The sequence below is a fragment of the Bombus bifarius genome, unplaced genomic scaffold, assembly GCF_011952205.1.
Source record: "Bombus bifarius isolate JDL3187 unplaced genomic scaffold, Bbif_JDL3187 scf7180000008144_frag, whole genome shotgun sequence".
NCBI lineage: Eukaryota > Metazoa > Arthropoda > Insecta > Hymenoptera > Apidae > Bombus > Bombus bifarius.
Genome location: NW_022884471.1, coordinates 1 through 17,424, shown reverse-complemented (window position 1 = coordinate 17,424; position 17,424 = coordinate 1). Strand labels below are relative to the sequence as shown.

At 36.0% G+C, this 17,424-nt stretch overlaps 2 protein-coding genes and 2 pseudogenes across 2 annotated transcripts; 2 read left to right on the top strand and 2 right to left on the bottom strand.

Moving 5' to 3' along the window:
- Positions 1–867: 867 nt before the first annotated feature.
- Positions 868–3,489, bottom strand: LOC117208621 (the record flags this gene model as incomplete). Its single annotated transcript, XM_033449870.1, has 2 exons — positions 1,493–3,489; positions 868–1,192 (listed from the first exon to the last, which is right to left on the bottom strand). Coding segments are annotated over exons 1-2 (2,322 nt in total), but the record flags the coding sequence as incomplete, so codon positions are not given.
- A 3,500-nt stretch (positions 3,490–6,989) lies between these two features.
- LOC117208618 (dual specificity tyrosine-phosphorylation-regulated kinase 1A-like) lies at positions 6,990–12,246 on the top strand. Its single transcript, XM_033449868.1, has 4 exons — positions 6,990–7,195; positions 7,639–7,724; positions 8,579–8,703; positions 9,767–12,246. The coding sequence occupies exons 1-4, from the start codon at positions 7,185–7,187 to the stop codon at positions 10,301–10,303; spliced, it is 759 nt and encodes a 252-aa protein (XP_033305759.1). The 5' UTR covers positions 6,990–7,184; the 3' UTR covers positions 10,304–12,246.
- An 845-nt stretch (positions 12,247–13,091) lies between these two features.
- LOC117208619 lies at positions 13,092–15,005 on the bottom strand (annotated as a pseudogene).
- A 513-nt stretch (positions 15,006–15,518) lies between these two features.
- LOC117208620 lies at positions 15,519–17,419 on the top strand (annotated as a pseudogene).
- The last annotated feature ends 5 nt before the right edge of the window (positions 17,420–17,424 follow it).

Genomic DNA, 17,424 nt, shown 5'->3' with positions numbered 1-17,424 from the left:
GGCCCTACTAGCTCCGGTCGCAATTAAATGGATTTTAACGTATTTATCTTGCCAAAAGTCTCGAAATTCTTTGCCCGTAAAACATCTTCCCTGATCCGCTATTATCCGGCAGGGAGTGCCGAACAAAAATATAGCGGACTTAAGCGCTTTAATGGTGTTAATGGAGTCTATCTTACGGGTATAGTGCAAGTATACGAACTTAGTAAAGACGTCGACCAACTCAATGACGTATTCCTTCGAATCGTTTTTACCGCTTAGTTTGCCCGTTATGTCCATATGAACCGTATGCCAAGGTATACTGGTCTTATGTATGGGATGTAATTCGGCTTGTACTCTACCCGAACTTGCCTTTGAAACTCGACAAGCATGACAGTTCTCTACGAATTTGCGAACATACTTCGCCATTCCTTCGAACTAGTAATACTCGCACAGTTTCTCAAGCGTTTTATCCCAACCTAAGTGCATAATGGACTGGTGCACGTGGTTAATAACAGACCACCTAAACCCTCTCGAAACGATGGGCAGGCAGAGAGTTCTACCTTTTCTCTGTATTTTACGATGAAGGGTGCCGGACCGTAACTCATACGTATTCGCGACGTCTTCCGCGAGCTCTTCGTTCTGTAATTTATCGACGATCTCAGAAATTTGTGGGTCGCGACGTTGTTCCGCTAGTAGCCAATCGTCGAAGATTTCGGTTAGGTTAATTTCTTTCTCTACAATTTTGCTGAACGTACTGCGATCCAAGTCTACGGGATTTCGTGAAAAGAAATCTACGTGGGCCATTCGTTTACCTTCCCGGTACATAATGTCAAAGGTAAAAGTTTGCAGGTAAGCCCACCATCTGTAAACCCTGTCGTTCAAGTGTACCTTATAACTGGATGCTTTCAGGGAGTTGCAATCGGTGACAACGAGAAATTCTCGTCCGTGTAAGTAATGACGGAAGTGCTTGACGGCGTTTACAACTGCTAACGTTTCCAATTCGTAGGAATGATACCTAGACTCCGCAGGGCTAGTTCTTTTGCTGTAATATTCCACTACTCGATTTTTACCTTCGACCCTGTGCATTAAAATGGCTCCATATCCTTCCGAGCTAGCGTTCGTATGTAGTTCTATGGGGTAATTGGGGTCAAATATCATTAGCACCGGCGCGTCAGTCAGGACGGAAATTACCTTTTGTCTTATCTGTTCGTGCCTATCCGTCCAAGGTATATTCTTGTTATTCGAGGTAAGTGCATACAGGGGTTTCATTACTTGTGAAAATTTGGGAATGAAGTTTCGGAAATAAGAGGCCAAACCTATGAATTGCCTAAGTTGTGTGACGGTCGACGGTGCAGGTAAAGAACTCAAGGCTTGTATTTTACCCGGGTTTGGACGGACTTCTCCGTTACGAATTACATATCCCAAGTAGAGTACCGATGTCTTTAAAAAGGAGCATTTTGAAAAGTTAAAGGAGAATCCGGCTTTCACGAGGGTATCTAGCGCGGTGCTCAACCTTTCTAGGGCTTGATCTACTGAGTCGGCAATAATTAGGACGTCGTCCAAGTAAACAACAACGAACGAATACGCGAGGTCGTCTAAGGCGTTGAGAATGGCCCTCTGGAAAACGGATGGTGCATTTTTCAATCCGAACGGCATAGTCACGTACTCGTATTGCCCGTCGGGTGTAACGAACGCCGTATATTCCGTCGAATTAGGATGAATGGGAATTTGGTGGAATCCGCTGGCCATGTCCAGGCTAATGAAGTATCTCGCCTTCTGCAATCTCGCAATTTGATCCGCGATGAGGGGTAGGGAATACTGGTTCGCGACCGTATTTTTATTTAATGCCCGAAAATCTACGCACAGTCTATCTGAGCCGTCTTTCTTCTTTACAAGTAAGATAGGGCTCGCGAACGGTGAGTTGCTCGGCCTCACGATTTTTGCTCTAATTAACTCGTCTATTCTCTCACGCACTATCCTACGCTCTTCTTCGCTAAGTCGGTAAGGACTTCTTTGCACGGTGACATTAGGATCGATTAACCGTATTTCTAACTGGCCCGTGCTTACGCGAGTACGTGGGAAGCCCGTAATGAATGAATTTTTGAATTTCTCGAGAACAGAAATTAACCGACTTTTATCGTTACCAACCACGTCAGTGTCAACCGCATTGATATTGATCTCGTCTTCGGAGGTTTTACTACAGGCATTAATAGTCTTCGTTTTACAAATATCGACGCTATTTCGTGTAATAGTTACATCAAAACCCTGGCTTAAGATCTCGCGGCCAATCATGATATCATAATGCAAGTGACTATCGGCCAGAACGTGAAAGGTTATCTCCAATGTAAAACAGTTAATGCGTACCGTAGATAAGATCTGGGATGTACTCTTAACGCAGGTGTTTCCTATTCCTCGCATAACTACTATATCTGTCGTTCTCCTACCGGAGAATTTCGGAGCGACAGATTCTCTAATTAATGAGCGCTCGGCTCCGGAATCGAAGTAAAATGGGAACGACTCACCCAGATGACTTAAACTACCGGCTGGGGACTCCACCACGCAGGAGTTGACTTTACGCTCATCCTTGGGGCCTGGTCTACCGTCCCGTCGTGCCGGGCAGTTAGGTGCGATATGGCCTTCCGCATGACACCTGTGGCAAACCGCCTTGGACGGTGCGGCCGGTCGGCTTCCTTCCTGGCGTCGTGCATCCCTCTGCTGTTCGTTCTGCATCCTCTTGCGGCAGTCCTTTATTCTGTGTCCGAGAGTACCACAGTAATGACACCTCGTCTGGTGGCCCGATAACTTGCGTCGCTTAGCTTCGGGTTCCGCCGGTGCATCTCTCGGCGAAAATGTCGACTCTTCTTCGTAACAAAAGGGTCGCATTTCGCTCAGAAATTGGTCCTCCGTTCTGATATCGCTCGTGAGGGCCAATCGTTTAAGACGTTGGTCGTGTGGAATTAATATGTAGAGAGTGACAGCGTTAAGTATTTCGTCTAGCGTAGAATGTTGCCACCGCGTCTGCAGGAGGGAACGGACATGGCCGGCAAACGCCCCCGTGGATTCGCCCACTCCCCGCGGTTCCCTGGATACCTTGATTAACGATGAGGACGTCGTCTCTCGGCCACCGAAATGTATAAGGAATCGTTCCTTAACGGTAGACCAAGTAACCTCTCCGTCTCCCGTCATTCGTGCCAGCCAATGTGCTGCAGAACCCTGTAGAGAGTCACTTAAGGCAGAGTGTAGCGCGTCATCTCGTAAGGGGTTGTTCTTCATGGCCCTACTAACAGCCGCGCACCACGCGGCTGGGTCGGCGCCTGCGACTTCTGGGTTAAAATGTGGTAATTTGGTGGTTCCCGTATTTGGCCTTTGCATTAGCGTATGAATTAGGTTGTTCATGACAGCGACCTGCCCTTCCAGCGCTCGAAGCCGTTCTGATCCCACTTCTGATGTCGGATTGGCACTGGGAGTGGGGTTGTGAGCGTCAAAGGAATCTTCTCGAGGATTAGCCATTGATACGGTACACACAGGTGTAGTTTATTGCAATGATGGAATTAGTACAGTCTCGACAATTGATCACGGCGGTTCGGCACTCGCGACACGAGTGACCATGCTCTCGGGCTCAATAACGAATCCGCGGCCAACGGGATGACAACAGAACGTACTTACAAAGTCTAAGTCTGGTTAAAACGTGAAATAACGTTACTCTTTTATCGATGAGATCGCGAGCGAGAATGGCTTTCCCGTCCCGATGATGCCACAGAGGAAAACTATAATGGGGTGTGTCTAAGGATACGAGATCATCGGATTCGTCGAGAAAGCCTTCGTTCAGAAAGTAAGGGAAATTGGCGTTGCTGCTAATTGGTCAATCTCCATATCGGTGGTTAGAAAAAGATGCTAGCCGCCCTCGAGGGAAAGTTGCTAGCCGCCCTCGAGGGAAAGTTGCTAGTGGGAGACGCCGCTCGTTGAAAAATATGTCTCCCCTATCTTCCCGTAGTTGGGACAGAGACTGTTTGTCTGTTTGAAGGACTTTAGTTAACTAAACCTTAAGATTTATAACGGGCCCTCGGGCTAGCCGAACATGTACTGCGGAGACGCATCGACATCTGGCAATCATCTTACTCGAAGAATAGGGTCTGCGTGTGGCGAGCCACGGGACAGAAACCGTTGGAATGTTTACTGTCGCGTGTCGCCACGAATATTTCTTTTAAGGAGAGCTATAGAATTACTCCATACCTTTGTTAGACAAAGCGTTCATCCCGTGACCGCGGCTACGTTCGGCGACTGACTGTCGCCTCGAGCCCAAGCTCATTATCACGACTCTCGAACAATTACAAACGGGTTGAATAACTACAATTGTTCAATTACAGCTATAGTAGATTCTAGGTTACAATGTTGCGGGATTATCCAAAATTCCAAAGGCTCTGGTGTTCTTTCATCTCCGACATATATATATGTCGGGTTTACATTAGAATTAGGGTTAGGGGCGTAAAGCGAATCTTCGTTTGGATTACACGTCGTCGTTATGCAATAGAGAAGACATTGGCTAGTGCAAATACGATTACCATAGAACCCGCGGGTTCAGTAACGAACCCGCGGACAACGGGACGGTAGCCGTACGCACTCGCAAAGATCTAAGTCGGATTCTGTGTTAATAGTCGCTGGCGTTAATCTCTTTTTTTGTCGATGAGACCGCAAGAGAGAATGACTTTCCGTCCCGGTGATACCCCAGAGGAAAACTATGACGGGGTGTGTCTAAGGACACGAGATCATCGGATTCGTCGGGGACATCCTACGTTCGGAAAGTAAGGGAAATTGACGTTGCTGCTAATTGGCCAATCTCCATATCGGTAGTTAGAAAAGGATGCTAGCTGCCCTTGAGGGAGGGTTGCTAGTGGGAGACGTCGTTCGTGGAAAAATAGGTCTCTCCTGTCTTCCCGTAACTGGGACAAAGACTGTGTATCTGTTGAAGGATTTTAGGTACCTAGATATTAGTGTTTATGACGGTCCTCGGGCTAGCCGATCACGTACTGTGGAGACGCGTCGACATCTGGTAAACATCCTGCCCGGAGAATAGGATCTGCGTGTGGCGAGCTACGGGACAGAAACCGTTGGAATGTTTACTGCCACGTGCCGCTACAAATCTTTCTTTTAAGGAGAGCTATAGGATTACTCAATGCCTTTGTTAGATGGAGAGTTCGTCCCGTTGACCGCGGCCACGTTCGGCGACTAATTGTCGCCTTGAGCCCAAGCTCATTGTCACAAGTCTCAAACAAATACAATTGGTTAGAATGACGGCAAATCGTTTAGTTACAACTGTAAATTTTAATTACAATGTTTTTATGGATTTTCCCGAGGTTTCAGAGGGAAGGCACCGGTGTCCTCTTATCTCCGACATATATAAATTATATTTAAGAAGTTTAGGATAGTTTAAAGATGAAATAAATTGCTTTTTAAGTTTAATCTCTTACTTTCGACGAAATCAAGTTTCTCTGGAATTTGGTGGAGTTTAAGATTTGATATCGGTGTCGTTGGAGTTATGTGACACTTTAAGGTGGAATAAATCTAGCGAGGAGTTTAAGGTGCGGCAAAGGAGCGTGGAATGTTGCAATAGAAATTTATTGCAGTGTTAGTGCATTGGTAGATTGATCAAATTTACGTGTAGCGTGGGTAACCAATGGTAAATATTTTGCAATGTGTATAATTTCTCAGTAATCTGAAGCTTATAAAATCTATTGACAACTAATGGAAATTGTTGATTTAACAGATCAATTTTAAATTCCTCGTTAATCTAAATTTTGTTAATCCTATTTACAGCTAAACCTTACGACGAAAAATTAACGAAGTGGAATAAAAATGGCATTGTGATTCTTCTCGTCGTGTATTGGTGTCACATCAAATTTAAGAGACAGTTTTACTTGCGGATGTTGCATGTTACGTTGGTGAGGTCGACGAAAGCGTAAAATAGGAACTCGTCCGAAATACACTAACGCGGAAGGTTAAATTTAACGCAAAAGGCTGAGAAATTAGTTTAGAACTCGAAATTTCATTGGTACGACGCTCTTGAAACGCATTCAAAGAGGTCGGCGACCTCGAAAGGGGATGAACGCAACTGTTTCGTGGGAATTTCTTATTGTGGCTTATTTGGATGAAGCTGCTTTAAAATCAGCGCTGGATTCGTCTGTATTTTGCCCGGAAATCATAAAATGTTTAGGCCAGGCGACTCCATGTACAGAAAATGTTATGTCCACTTTTTACGTCCGTAGAATTCAACTCTTTACTACTATGCACTTCTTCTCCAAAAAAATATCGCGTTTCAATATTAAAAAAAGTTTCAATAATATACTATCCATTAGAAGAATGATAACATGATAACCTTACAAATTATTAGTATTAACAAATTCTTATTGTCGTATAGAAATGCCAACTATTGCTTCGGTAAAACAAGCAAAGGAATTTTACAGGTAAATTTTACAAATTACAAGTCATCTTATAACGCAAAATACGACGTGTAAAATTGTCTCAATTTATTAATAGTATTAATAAATTATTATGATAAAAGATGCAGGAATCTTAGCCTCATGAGAAATTAGAGATGAAAATGAGTGGGAAAAGATTAATCACTGGTCCTCCTAAAAAGATGCAGTCCCATGGATAGATGGTTGTGCGAGTATTAAAGCAGCGCAAAACCGTTCCCCGAATTCTCATCCCGGACGTCGTACGACCAAAGACAAAAACAACTCACTCGAGGGCATTGCGGAGAGACATTCATCGAGGACACAATAGTATTATTCCAGGAAGTGCTAGTTCTTCCTAGATTCCGGTTACAATGTTCTTAACGCGTGGAAATTAGTCTTGACCAGGAAACATCTATAACGGCATGTATTTTCTGCCGTGATTGTAAATCTGTTTGGAACATGCGGTTTGTCCGTTAATCTAGGCGCTGTTGTTCAATTGAGTCAATATTATTTGTTGGTAGATTAGTGTGTGCAAGAGCGCTCTATTCATTATTGACCAATTCGAGCACGTATTGGTAAATTTCACACCGGCAATTACGGTGAAATCGTTCGTGGTCGCTGGAAATTAGCAGTATCGTTTGCGGTCGTGAGCTGATTGACACTGCGTGAGCGGGGAATTATGTGAAGCAGCTTTGCTTTGTCGTTTCATGCATTTAATAGGTTTACGGCGGTGGACAGAGTTTGTAAAAAATGAAGACAAGGTAGAAAAAGATTATTTTTCATTTTTTACTATTAGATTATTTTCAAAGTGATCTTTTCAGTGAAATATGATTGACAAAAAATAAGATCTATAATTGAATCATTATAGAAAATAGAATAATATTGATAATAAAGAAATAAAAATCAATTATAGAATAACATATAATAATAATAATAATAATAATAATAATAATAACAATAATGTGGATAGACTTTATGTTTACTTTTATATGTATAATGATACTGTTTGATCCTTGAATTAAAGTTAAGATTAACGTTGCGATTATGATTATCCTTTGTCTGACTAAATATATTTGAAGTATCAATTACAGTAGAATTTTTGAAAGATTCTTGGCTGTTAAACAAAAAACTGGTTCCTTTATATTTCGCTCAATTATCATAGAATCGTGAAACTGACTTTCACTTCAAATTTTGTCTGTTTCAGGAGTAACAAGTACCTGCAAAAATCATCCATCAGCCGGATATGTGCTGTCGGAGGGTTTTTCATTAGCATTCCCGTCTTTCTAACTGGTAAGAACCAATTCCTTCAATTCTGTCAACTTTAACCTTTTGAAAGATACTAGTACATAAGTTATACGTTTAATTTTTCTTGAATTCAGGCATGAATCTAAAAGATACTGTGAACTATCTCTGAGTGTATGAAATCAGTTTAGAAATCCAATGGAAATAAAGTTAATTTTAACGCCGAATAGTCATTATTTTTCTTAGAAAAATAAAAATGATCGTCTTTTAGGGAAGTTTTAACAGATTAATTTATAAAGAGCTGAAACAGAATATTCATGTCATGCATGAATACGGCTGGTGGATGGATCGAGATCTAATCTAAAGTTTACGTTGTGTCATGCTAGTTTACACAGCTATCATTCGCTCGATCGAACGTTAAGCTGTTGAACTCGATTCAAGACGGACATTTTGACTCTGTTCAGAAGAAAACTGTGTTTTAATAAATTTGACGGAATAGAAATTATGATAGACTACAATGTTTTTTTAATTATATCATAAAATTTATTTATTTTTTTTTTAATGTCATGTTAGAAACTTCAAATACTGTCCAAAACTTCGAACGTAATCGTTTTAGAAATTTGTAAATTACTTAACGACCAAAAATATTGAATTCTCTATTGTCTGAAGATAGATTCTCTATAATTTAAGTAATTTATTCGTCGAGAATTGATATATAAAGACTTAAATAATAAATTAATTGAAAAATAATTTGCGACTAGTATTGAAAATTTCAATGAAAAGCATATGTATATAGTTTACGCTTCGAGAATTATATGTATTGAGAATATGTATTTGCGCTGATTCTTTGTCCCGCTTGTTATGGCAAACGTGTTATAATGATCCTCTAACAATGCTTTCAGGTATGATATTGTATACATTCATCCAGTTTCATTCGACGCCGGCAATCGTTGCGTCGGTTTTCATAGGCCTTGGCATCGTGTTTTGTGGATACGCAATGGTCCATAACGTCTTTGTGTGGCAGAGGGTAAGAACATATCGCTATTAAAAAAGAAAACGAACACGTTCAAACACGTCTAAATCATCTTTTATGTGTATTTTACCCGGAAATCATTTTATCGTGAAATTTTGTTTTTCAGAGTTACCATAATTTATCTGGTAGAGTTCATAAAAATTTTTCTGAAATCAATTGCAAGCTTTTAGGAAACCAGAATTTTTCACATTTTTAAGAAGCGTTATAATTATATTGCGGATCTTTATACGTTCGTGCGAAATTGAAAAGTACGCAAATGGCGCAAAATGCACAAAATGCGCTAAAATATACGTATATAAGAAAACAAATCTCGATTAAAATTTTATTTCTTTGATTATGTTCGTAAAACTACAAACTTGTATAAAAATACGCATTCTAGTTATAAGTGTTAAAACATTCGATCTAGTCCTTATCACATTCATGAAAACCTCCATTTAACCATTCGTTGTATCAACAAACATTCATATGCAAAACTTACCACCTACCACATCCTCCGCGTATTAATATAATCCCCTTTTATAAATTATACACTTTAGAATGGACTGGTTGGGTCAGAGTCATATAAGCTTACAAGTTCTCGAGGAGTTCTACCGAAGTTACATTTACGTTTGCATAATTTCACCGAAAAAGATACTCTGTAGAATGACAGGTTCGTTTGTTTATGTGATCCGCGATCGCAACTATTTCAAGGGGATTTTATAAATAACCATACACACGATATTCAGTGTATTTTCGTATTCTCGTTTATTTTTGGGAGATTTGTAAAACTGTTGAACAAAATAATTGAGTAACGATTATATTTGCTGAGAAAAAGTCTTTTTCTCTGTACCCCTCCTTCTACTTCAAGCATGTAGTATTGACAATAAGATTGACAATGGCTGAAAGTAATCCAAAAGAGTTTTCACCATGGTTATCGGTAACGAAAAAGATTTGAATCATCTTTAATACTTATTCGTAACTAGAATCATTTCAACTAAAATGTAAATTCTTATATTATAACTTTTTTAATTTGTTATGGCCCCTGACTACAACCTAACCTATCATTCTTATTTCGTAGGAGAAGACGAATGCCGTGAAGGCGTTAGCGCGCGAACAGTGCGAAGCGGCGGTACAGCTGCAGCGTCAGCAGCAGCTGCAACAGCACCAGAACCAGCCCCAGCTACAACAGCAACAACAACTACGTGGCCCGTTAACCATCCACCATGCTGGCTGCCCAACGAAAGTCGGGCCCGTGACGAACCAACTAAATACCAGCCACGCAATGCACGGCCGAGCTGCACAGTACCAACACTATCATCAGCATCATCATCATCGACACGTGTCAATGTCCCCACCGCCCTTGTTGCTCTCATCGCCAGCTCCGATCGCGGCGACGCACAATCATCAGAACGTGAGCGGACACAGAAACGTGGTTACGCCACCGGATACATCAGCAGATAGATCGCCACCGAGTCCTGGAAATAAGCTAAATAGATCGCAGCATTTGCCACGCGAAGCAACCGGCAGCGTCAGTCCTGGTCTTCCGGCTGCCACATTGGATCTAAGTAGCGCAGCAACCACCAATAGTCCGCATGAATTGTCCACGTTAGTTTAGAAATTTGGTCCGAACATTATATCTTCACATAGGATTGGAGATTAATAGTTGATAGTTAATTTACACATCGATCTTTTTATTTGTAAATTGGGTCGTGGTTTAGAGTTGGTTTGTAAAAATTCGGTCCTAATTGTTAAATGATGAATATTGATTAAGAATAATAGGCATTGATGTACCAATCTTTTTTTAACTTATATACTTGAGCACACGCATTGGAGATTTCACTTTTATTCAGTGAAACAGCAACTTCATTACTCGCTTATTCAATACGGCAATTGCATATATTTCATGGACATTTTAACAATGTTTTGAATAATTTCTAACGGTACAATTGTGATGAAGTGAAAAAAATCGTGATAAGAAACAGAGAGAAAAGTTGCTCGTTAATGAATATTGACCAGAAATAAAGTAATTTCTAAAGAATATCCCGAAGACGTCGTAGATATTACGAAAGGAATGATTAATTTATACCCGCCTGTATCTTGCCATTACCATACTATTATTATTATTATTAATATTGTTAGTAGTACTTGATTACATTATTATTAATATTAATATTATTGCCTTATTATTATTAATGTTATGGAACCTCTAGTCCTAGGTTACTTTCGCTGCCACGAAAGGATAAGATTTTCGAATTTTTGACTATTACGTGTAATTCAAGTTTTCCTGTTGCGCATGCGCAGTAGAAAGAAAGTTAGCGGAACTCAAATCTCGAACTATAGAGAGTTGAAAAGTAGTAAAAGTAAAAAAGCACGAATAACATTTGTATTTGTGCTGGATTAAGTTTGATAATTGAAAATTGAGTTTGATGATAACATTTTTTTCGTATTCGCTTTGGTAAATATTAGTTTTATTTAAAATTGAACAAAGCATTTTATGTTTTTCAAATACGGTACATAATCGTAATATCGAATTTTGTAAACTGATAGTAAGAAACTCTATAATTCGAGACTGGAACTTTGATCAAGTTCACATTGAACGTAAACTGACTTAATTTCGTTATTTAAGCGTGTATACTATACGTGTTTGTTCCTTCTTCTCTTGTGCGCAGGCTATAGCTTAATTACTTCCAATAAACGCAGTTATATCGAATCAATGACCGATACAAATTTAGATATTAGGATTATTTAAACAAGAGATTAAAAACTAAAAAGTATTGTTTTTATACTGCATATGTACATATGCAATATGAACGACAGTTTGTGTAATAATATGTACCCCTCTTCTTAGTTTACTTTTGTATATTTTGCGACATTTGATATTAATTTTATGAGGAACGTACTTACACTTTATCTTTGTAATTAAATGTGAAATGAAAGAAAAGAAATGACATGAGAAAAGGAAATTCGATGTATGAGTATATACGAATTGACGGAATTAAAATTTAACGCTATATTTAAATAGAAAACGTGAAATATCTTGTCATCTTAAAATAACTTGATCATTCCTATTCTTTTACATAAAAACACTTTTCGACTGTAACTTAAGAAAAATGTCTGCTAACGTGAAACGTGCCAGAAAAAATTAACAACTTCCATTAAATTGGCAAATTTCTCATTAATATCGTAAAACTCGCGTTTACAAAGATCAGATCAGTGTACATAATATACAAAACAAATGCAGAATATATAAATATAGCACATACGTTCTGAATTATATTCGAATTGTGCAGGGTAACCAAGTGAAAATATGTAAATTTCACGATGTGTAATGTACACTTTATCGAACTTGTAAGTAGTGTAGAAATAGAATATTTTACACGTAACAAAATATACAAACGACAATACACAAGTTAAATTATTTGTTAGATCCATGTATAACAAGCATAGTATAAAAGTGTTTTAGCTTTATGTACTGGTAATTATGAGAAATACCAACTTAATAGATGTATTTGGTATGTACCTAGTTAAGAAAACAATAAATTATTCTGAACAGATAAAGCGTTTAGTAGCTTGTGAAGTATGAATTTTCGAAAACGTAAGTATTTTATATCTAAGTAGTTAAGAAACGCGAGCAAGGGAAATCAAACAAAGGAACAAAGTCTTTTGTTTAAAAATATTTAATTTGTTGTTCTATTATCCGAGGTTAGAAGCGATAATGTACAAAATCTGAATAAATAAGATTCCTCAATATTATTGAATTTTAATTCTAGGGTAAAGTAATATATCCGCATATTTTATTTATATACAATATGTATAAATAATGATGTGATTTGACTAATTTTGTTGAAAGAATATTTGTACTTTTTACGTAAAACTTCAGTCTTTTACAAACTTTCTTGTAATTAATAAACCAGTAAACACAATATTAATAAAATCTATTAAAATTATAAACAAACTCATAAGTTTTAATTTTAGTCCTTAAAGGTTGAAATATTTTGCCCCAATGTCGAGACATTTGTTTTAATCCAAAACATTACTATACTGAATCGATAATGTTGCATGTGCCACGAAAATGATGATAGTGTCAGATAACTTGTTGTGAAACGAAAAAGCATTACATGTACATTTCTGTTGTTTTGTTGACCATGAGTTTGATGATCTTTTAAACTTGCCCACAGCTAAGAAATCAAACAGTATATCTAAACGAAATTAATTTCAAATTATTTTTTAGGTTCTAAGCTTTTATCTAATCTTTCAGAAGTTGCAAAATTTATTCCACAAGAGTCTTTTTTATCATAACCAAGTACACATCTTAAAACCATTTAAGTCTTCCTTAGTAATTTCTTCTTATCTTTAATAGTAACGAAAATAATTTAGATGAACGTTTTAAAATTGACACCCTGTATATTAAAAATAAAAGATATATTTTCTTCATAATTGGATAGGCTTTTTACAATGGCAATGTACAAATATCAAAATTGCAATTATACTATAACATATGTATATATATATAAGCTTCACATTTAAACACAAGATTCTTTATTATATTTTTTTAATACCAATATTTTAATAATTATAACAAGGGTTTTTTAACAAGAGATGTATAACATTGTATACAAATTTTCAAAAACCTATAGATAATTTCAGTTATGCTCTTGCATCATTAATTGTTGATGTAACTCTTACCTCAATTCCATCTAGTTCCTTAGACATTACTATTTGACAGCCTAGCCGTGACCTGAAATTAAATATTATATAACTGAATATGTCAATAAATATATTTATTGCTATACAAATTAATACTAATACACAATAAGATTTCTATTTATCCATTTGAAAATCAACATTGTAAATATGCTAATTCCAACATAGATTTGTAATGATTATAGGGTCATAAATAAAAAACTATGAAAATTTATTATAATTTCAGTTTCGTAGTATTCAGAGACAGCGATTTGAAATTCTACATTGAGATGCAGATTTCGAAATACCCAATACTAACCTGTTTTTACATAAATTTAAATAGAAAAATTCACTTTATAAAATATTAAAAGGTAATAGAATTAATAATGTGAATGATTTGATACTGATTATTATGAACTAACGTATCTGTTAATTCATATGCTCAATCCAACATGTCTAATTCTTCATCTGTTGGTTTGTCAGGAAGTGCATCATAAACTTCTTTCGAAAATATTAAATGGCACGTACTACAAGTTAATGTTCCTTCACAAGCACCTATATCAATTATATTTTAATATTACAACATACTTATATAATAAAGTATCAAAAGTTAAAAATAATAAGAATATTAAACTTGATAAAAATGAAAATTTTCAAATATTTTCTACCTCAAAATTATTTATTTTAAATTAAGTAAATTATGCTTCTTTAAAACATACCATATCCATCTAAATCAATTTCATTATTTACTACTATGCCTAATATAGTATCTCCAACTTTCCCTTTGCTTTGATTCTCTCTCCACTTGCTTTAACAAACGTTATATTTACTCTGAAAATAATATTTATGAAAGATAAAAATTATCTCAATATAATTATTTTCTTTATTTTTTGTGTTTCTTCAATTAATCTTCTCTTAATTATACCTTAATTATATGTATCACTTATGATAATAGAAATAATTTAAAAATAAGATATACTTGTCTTAATAATACATAAATAAAATTCGTATATCATATATTTATAACAGTGTTATATTTTTAGTTGTTCACTGTCAATGTTGTTCTTATTAATACTATTCTATTAATACTATGTTATTTTTCTAGATGTTGTACTCCTACAAAGAGAAAAATTTCTTAGACATTATTATTAGCATTATTATTTTGACACCAATTTTATATTGGAAGGTAAGTACTGAAATTTTATTAAAAAAAGAAGGAAAGCACAAGAAAATTTGTATCACTTACTCTTGTTTTTCTGAAAGTGGTTGCGTGGTCGATATTCCTCTTGTTGCCTGCAAAAAGGGCAACGTTGTGTTGCTTGTATATTTTGAATAATTTGATGCAATACCGAGAATTGATCTCGAAAATTTTTGTAATTGATTTACTAACGCCATTCCACTGTCATGAGTACGGGACACCCTGACCGAACACCAGATATTGCGGAAAATATCAATTGTAGATCAATTGTACTTTGTACAGAAACTTTCACGGCATTCTTCGGCTGCTATACTGGGACGTTCCTTTACTGTGATAGGTTATAAAACGATTCCTAACACAAGTGACGTATCTCTACCGGACACGTGCTCTTCGGGCCACACGTTTTATGATACAAGACCAGCAAAATGATCAATGTGTAATTTTACATATCTTACATTTTTTCCAAATGAAATATTGTTTTTATTAAACGTTTAAAACCTCAGACAACATTTATTTCATCTGATTTCAGTTTTACAAATATATATCTATAATACATATCTGTATAAATTACGGTCTGGTTATATCAAACAGGGACCGACACTCGCTAGGGAAGGGCCCAAAAATTGAATCGTAAAAACCAATATGAAAGACAACAAATTTCTCGTTCTGCGGAACAAATAGAAATGAGCAGAGTATCTTTATCTTTATCTGAGACATTCAAAGCGTATCACGCATACGCTAAACCTGAAGAAAACTTTCTTGTCTTCCATGTTCATTTTTCCCTTTCCATTTCCGAACGGTTTCTTCTATATTTATTTATATGTTCGTGATTGATGCTATTGACAACATACAACTAAGGGGAAATACGAATAGTAATAGATAGATGTATAATTCATTATGCAATTTTATAGAATTAAATCTTATTTATCTTCAGATATAAAAACTATATTTACCAGCTGAAACACTGACGCATATGCAGTATAATATAATCTACTTAACAATCTCGTTTTAGTTATAATATGTGATTAATTCTTTTGCTATTTCGCTATAAACAGTTTCTTGTGCATACAATATTTTTTTATAGTATTCTAATATATTGTTAGATATTGTAAAGAAAGTAAAATACAGTTATTGAAGTTTGGGAACATTCAATGTTAACCTTGCTTCAAAAAATAATCTTTCGAATGAATGGGGAATAGATTTTTAGTATTATAGTTGGCATAATGTCATCATTGTTTACAATGTGTTAGAGTTAAAGAAATGAGACAAATTAATATTTCAGAAGCAAATTCAATATTTAAATGATGTTATTTTAAAATGGCAGATGATATGAATGTTCTTTTTATACGAGGAAATGGAAACGTATGTATGGTAATGGAAACGTAATGGTTTTAACATTATTTTAGTACAAGATCTTAGCATAATAGTAATTAACAGTATCCATTACCTTTTAGTCAATTTTTGAAAAATGACATATATGATAATTTGCAATAGTTTGATAATAAAATACTTGTATCAATATTAATAACATATAATTTGCTATCTCAAAAGGATACAGACACAGCCAATGATAATGTTTGGGATGATAGTGCATTAATAGAAGCATATGATAAAGCAATAAATTTAGCAAAAGAAGAAGTTATCAAGCGAATGGGAATGGATGTTGGAAATTCTCAACCGAAAGAAAACCTACAAAATCTTAAGCAGCCTAAACACGCAAGTAAATTACACAAGGTTGTGATTTTGATAGAATATTACAAATTTGATACAGAATATTATTAAATATATTGATTAAGAAGCAAATTATTTTATTTTGCTATTTTCTTATATTTATTTGTATACACATCTTTTCTCTATAGAAATGGATCATAGGAGCACCTTGTCGTGCAATATACTCAGAGGATGGAGAAATTTATGAAGCTATAATATAAAAAATTTACGAAAACAATGGCACGTGTGTTGTAAAATTTGTAGGTAATACCTTTAGCATGATGGTTATGTCAATTAAGAAATGTACTAAAAATACATATATATATGAAGTAAAGGCTTTCGCATAGTCTATCACAGTGTCATTCAGCAGGTCCTTAACTGGGCAGGAGTACCTGTCAATGTCTATGGGGAGACCCATAGATGATATAGTGGAATATAGGGTCATGAACCATAAACATGCATGTTACTTATTGTTCATTATTAGCTGCTTGGAATATAATTCTCCTCATTAGACGAGTGATTATTACTACATATATCAAGGCAAACATTTATACATATACATTTATGCACGGGAAATTCTAATACATTGCCTGTAAGGACGGTAACTGAATGGCACTCAGTCATTCTATTAAATGACAAAAATTTCTTTTACTCTGTGTTTAGGCTATGGTAATACAGAGAAAGTCGAGTTGAGTTCTCTTTTAGAATCAGAAGGTTTGCAAAGTCAAATAGCACAACAAAAGAAAGCTTTGGAAGAGAAATTCAATGAAGAGAACGATGAGACTTGTGAGACTAATTTTTCTACAAATGTAAATTCGAAAAAATATAATGTAGAAAAAATGGATTGTGACTCTGAAGAAGCAAATGCGTATAAACATCGCTTCATACCGGGACCATCTTTCAATTCGATGACTGATATAATGCCACCTGCACCTCCTTTACCACCACAATTAATGGCCAAGTAAGTACAATTTAAAAATTCTAATGGAATGCTGAATACTTCTAATATTAATAAGTAATTTGGAATAAGTTTAACATTTTATTTGGAAAAAAAAATACGAAATTTTAATAAAATGTACTAGATTACCAGATAATGATACAGACGCACTTTCAAGTATGTTGATGTCATGGTATATTAGTGGTTT

Bases quoted from the DNA above. Each gene is read 5' to 3' on its own strand.
- LOC117208618 (XM_033449868.1), top strand. The intron at 7,725-8,578 runs GTAAGAACCAAT...CAATGCTTTCAG, and splicing joins CATTCCCGTCTTTCTAACTG to GTATGATATTGTATACATTC. The intron at 8,704-9,766 runs GTAAGAACATAT...CTTATTTCGTAG, and splicing joins ACGTCTTTGTGTGGCAGAGG to GAGAAGACGAATGCCGTGAA.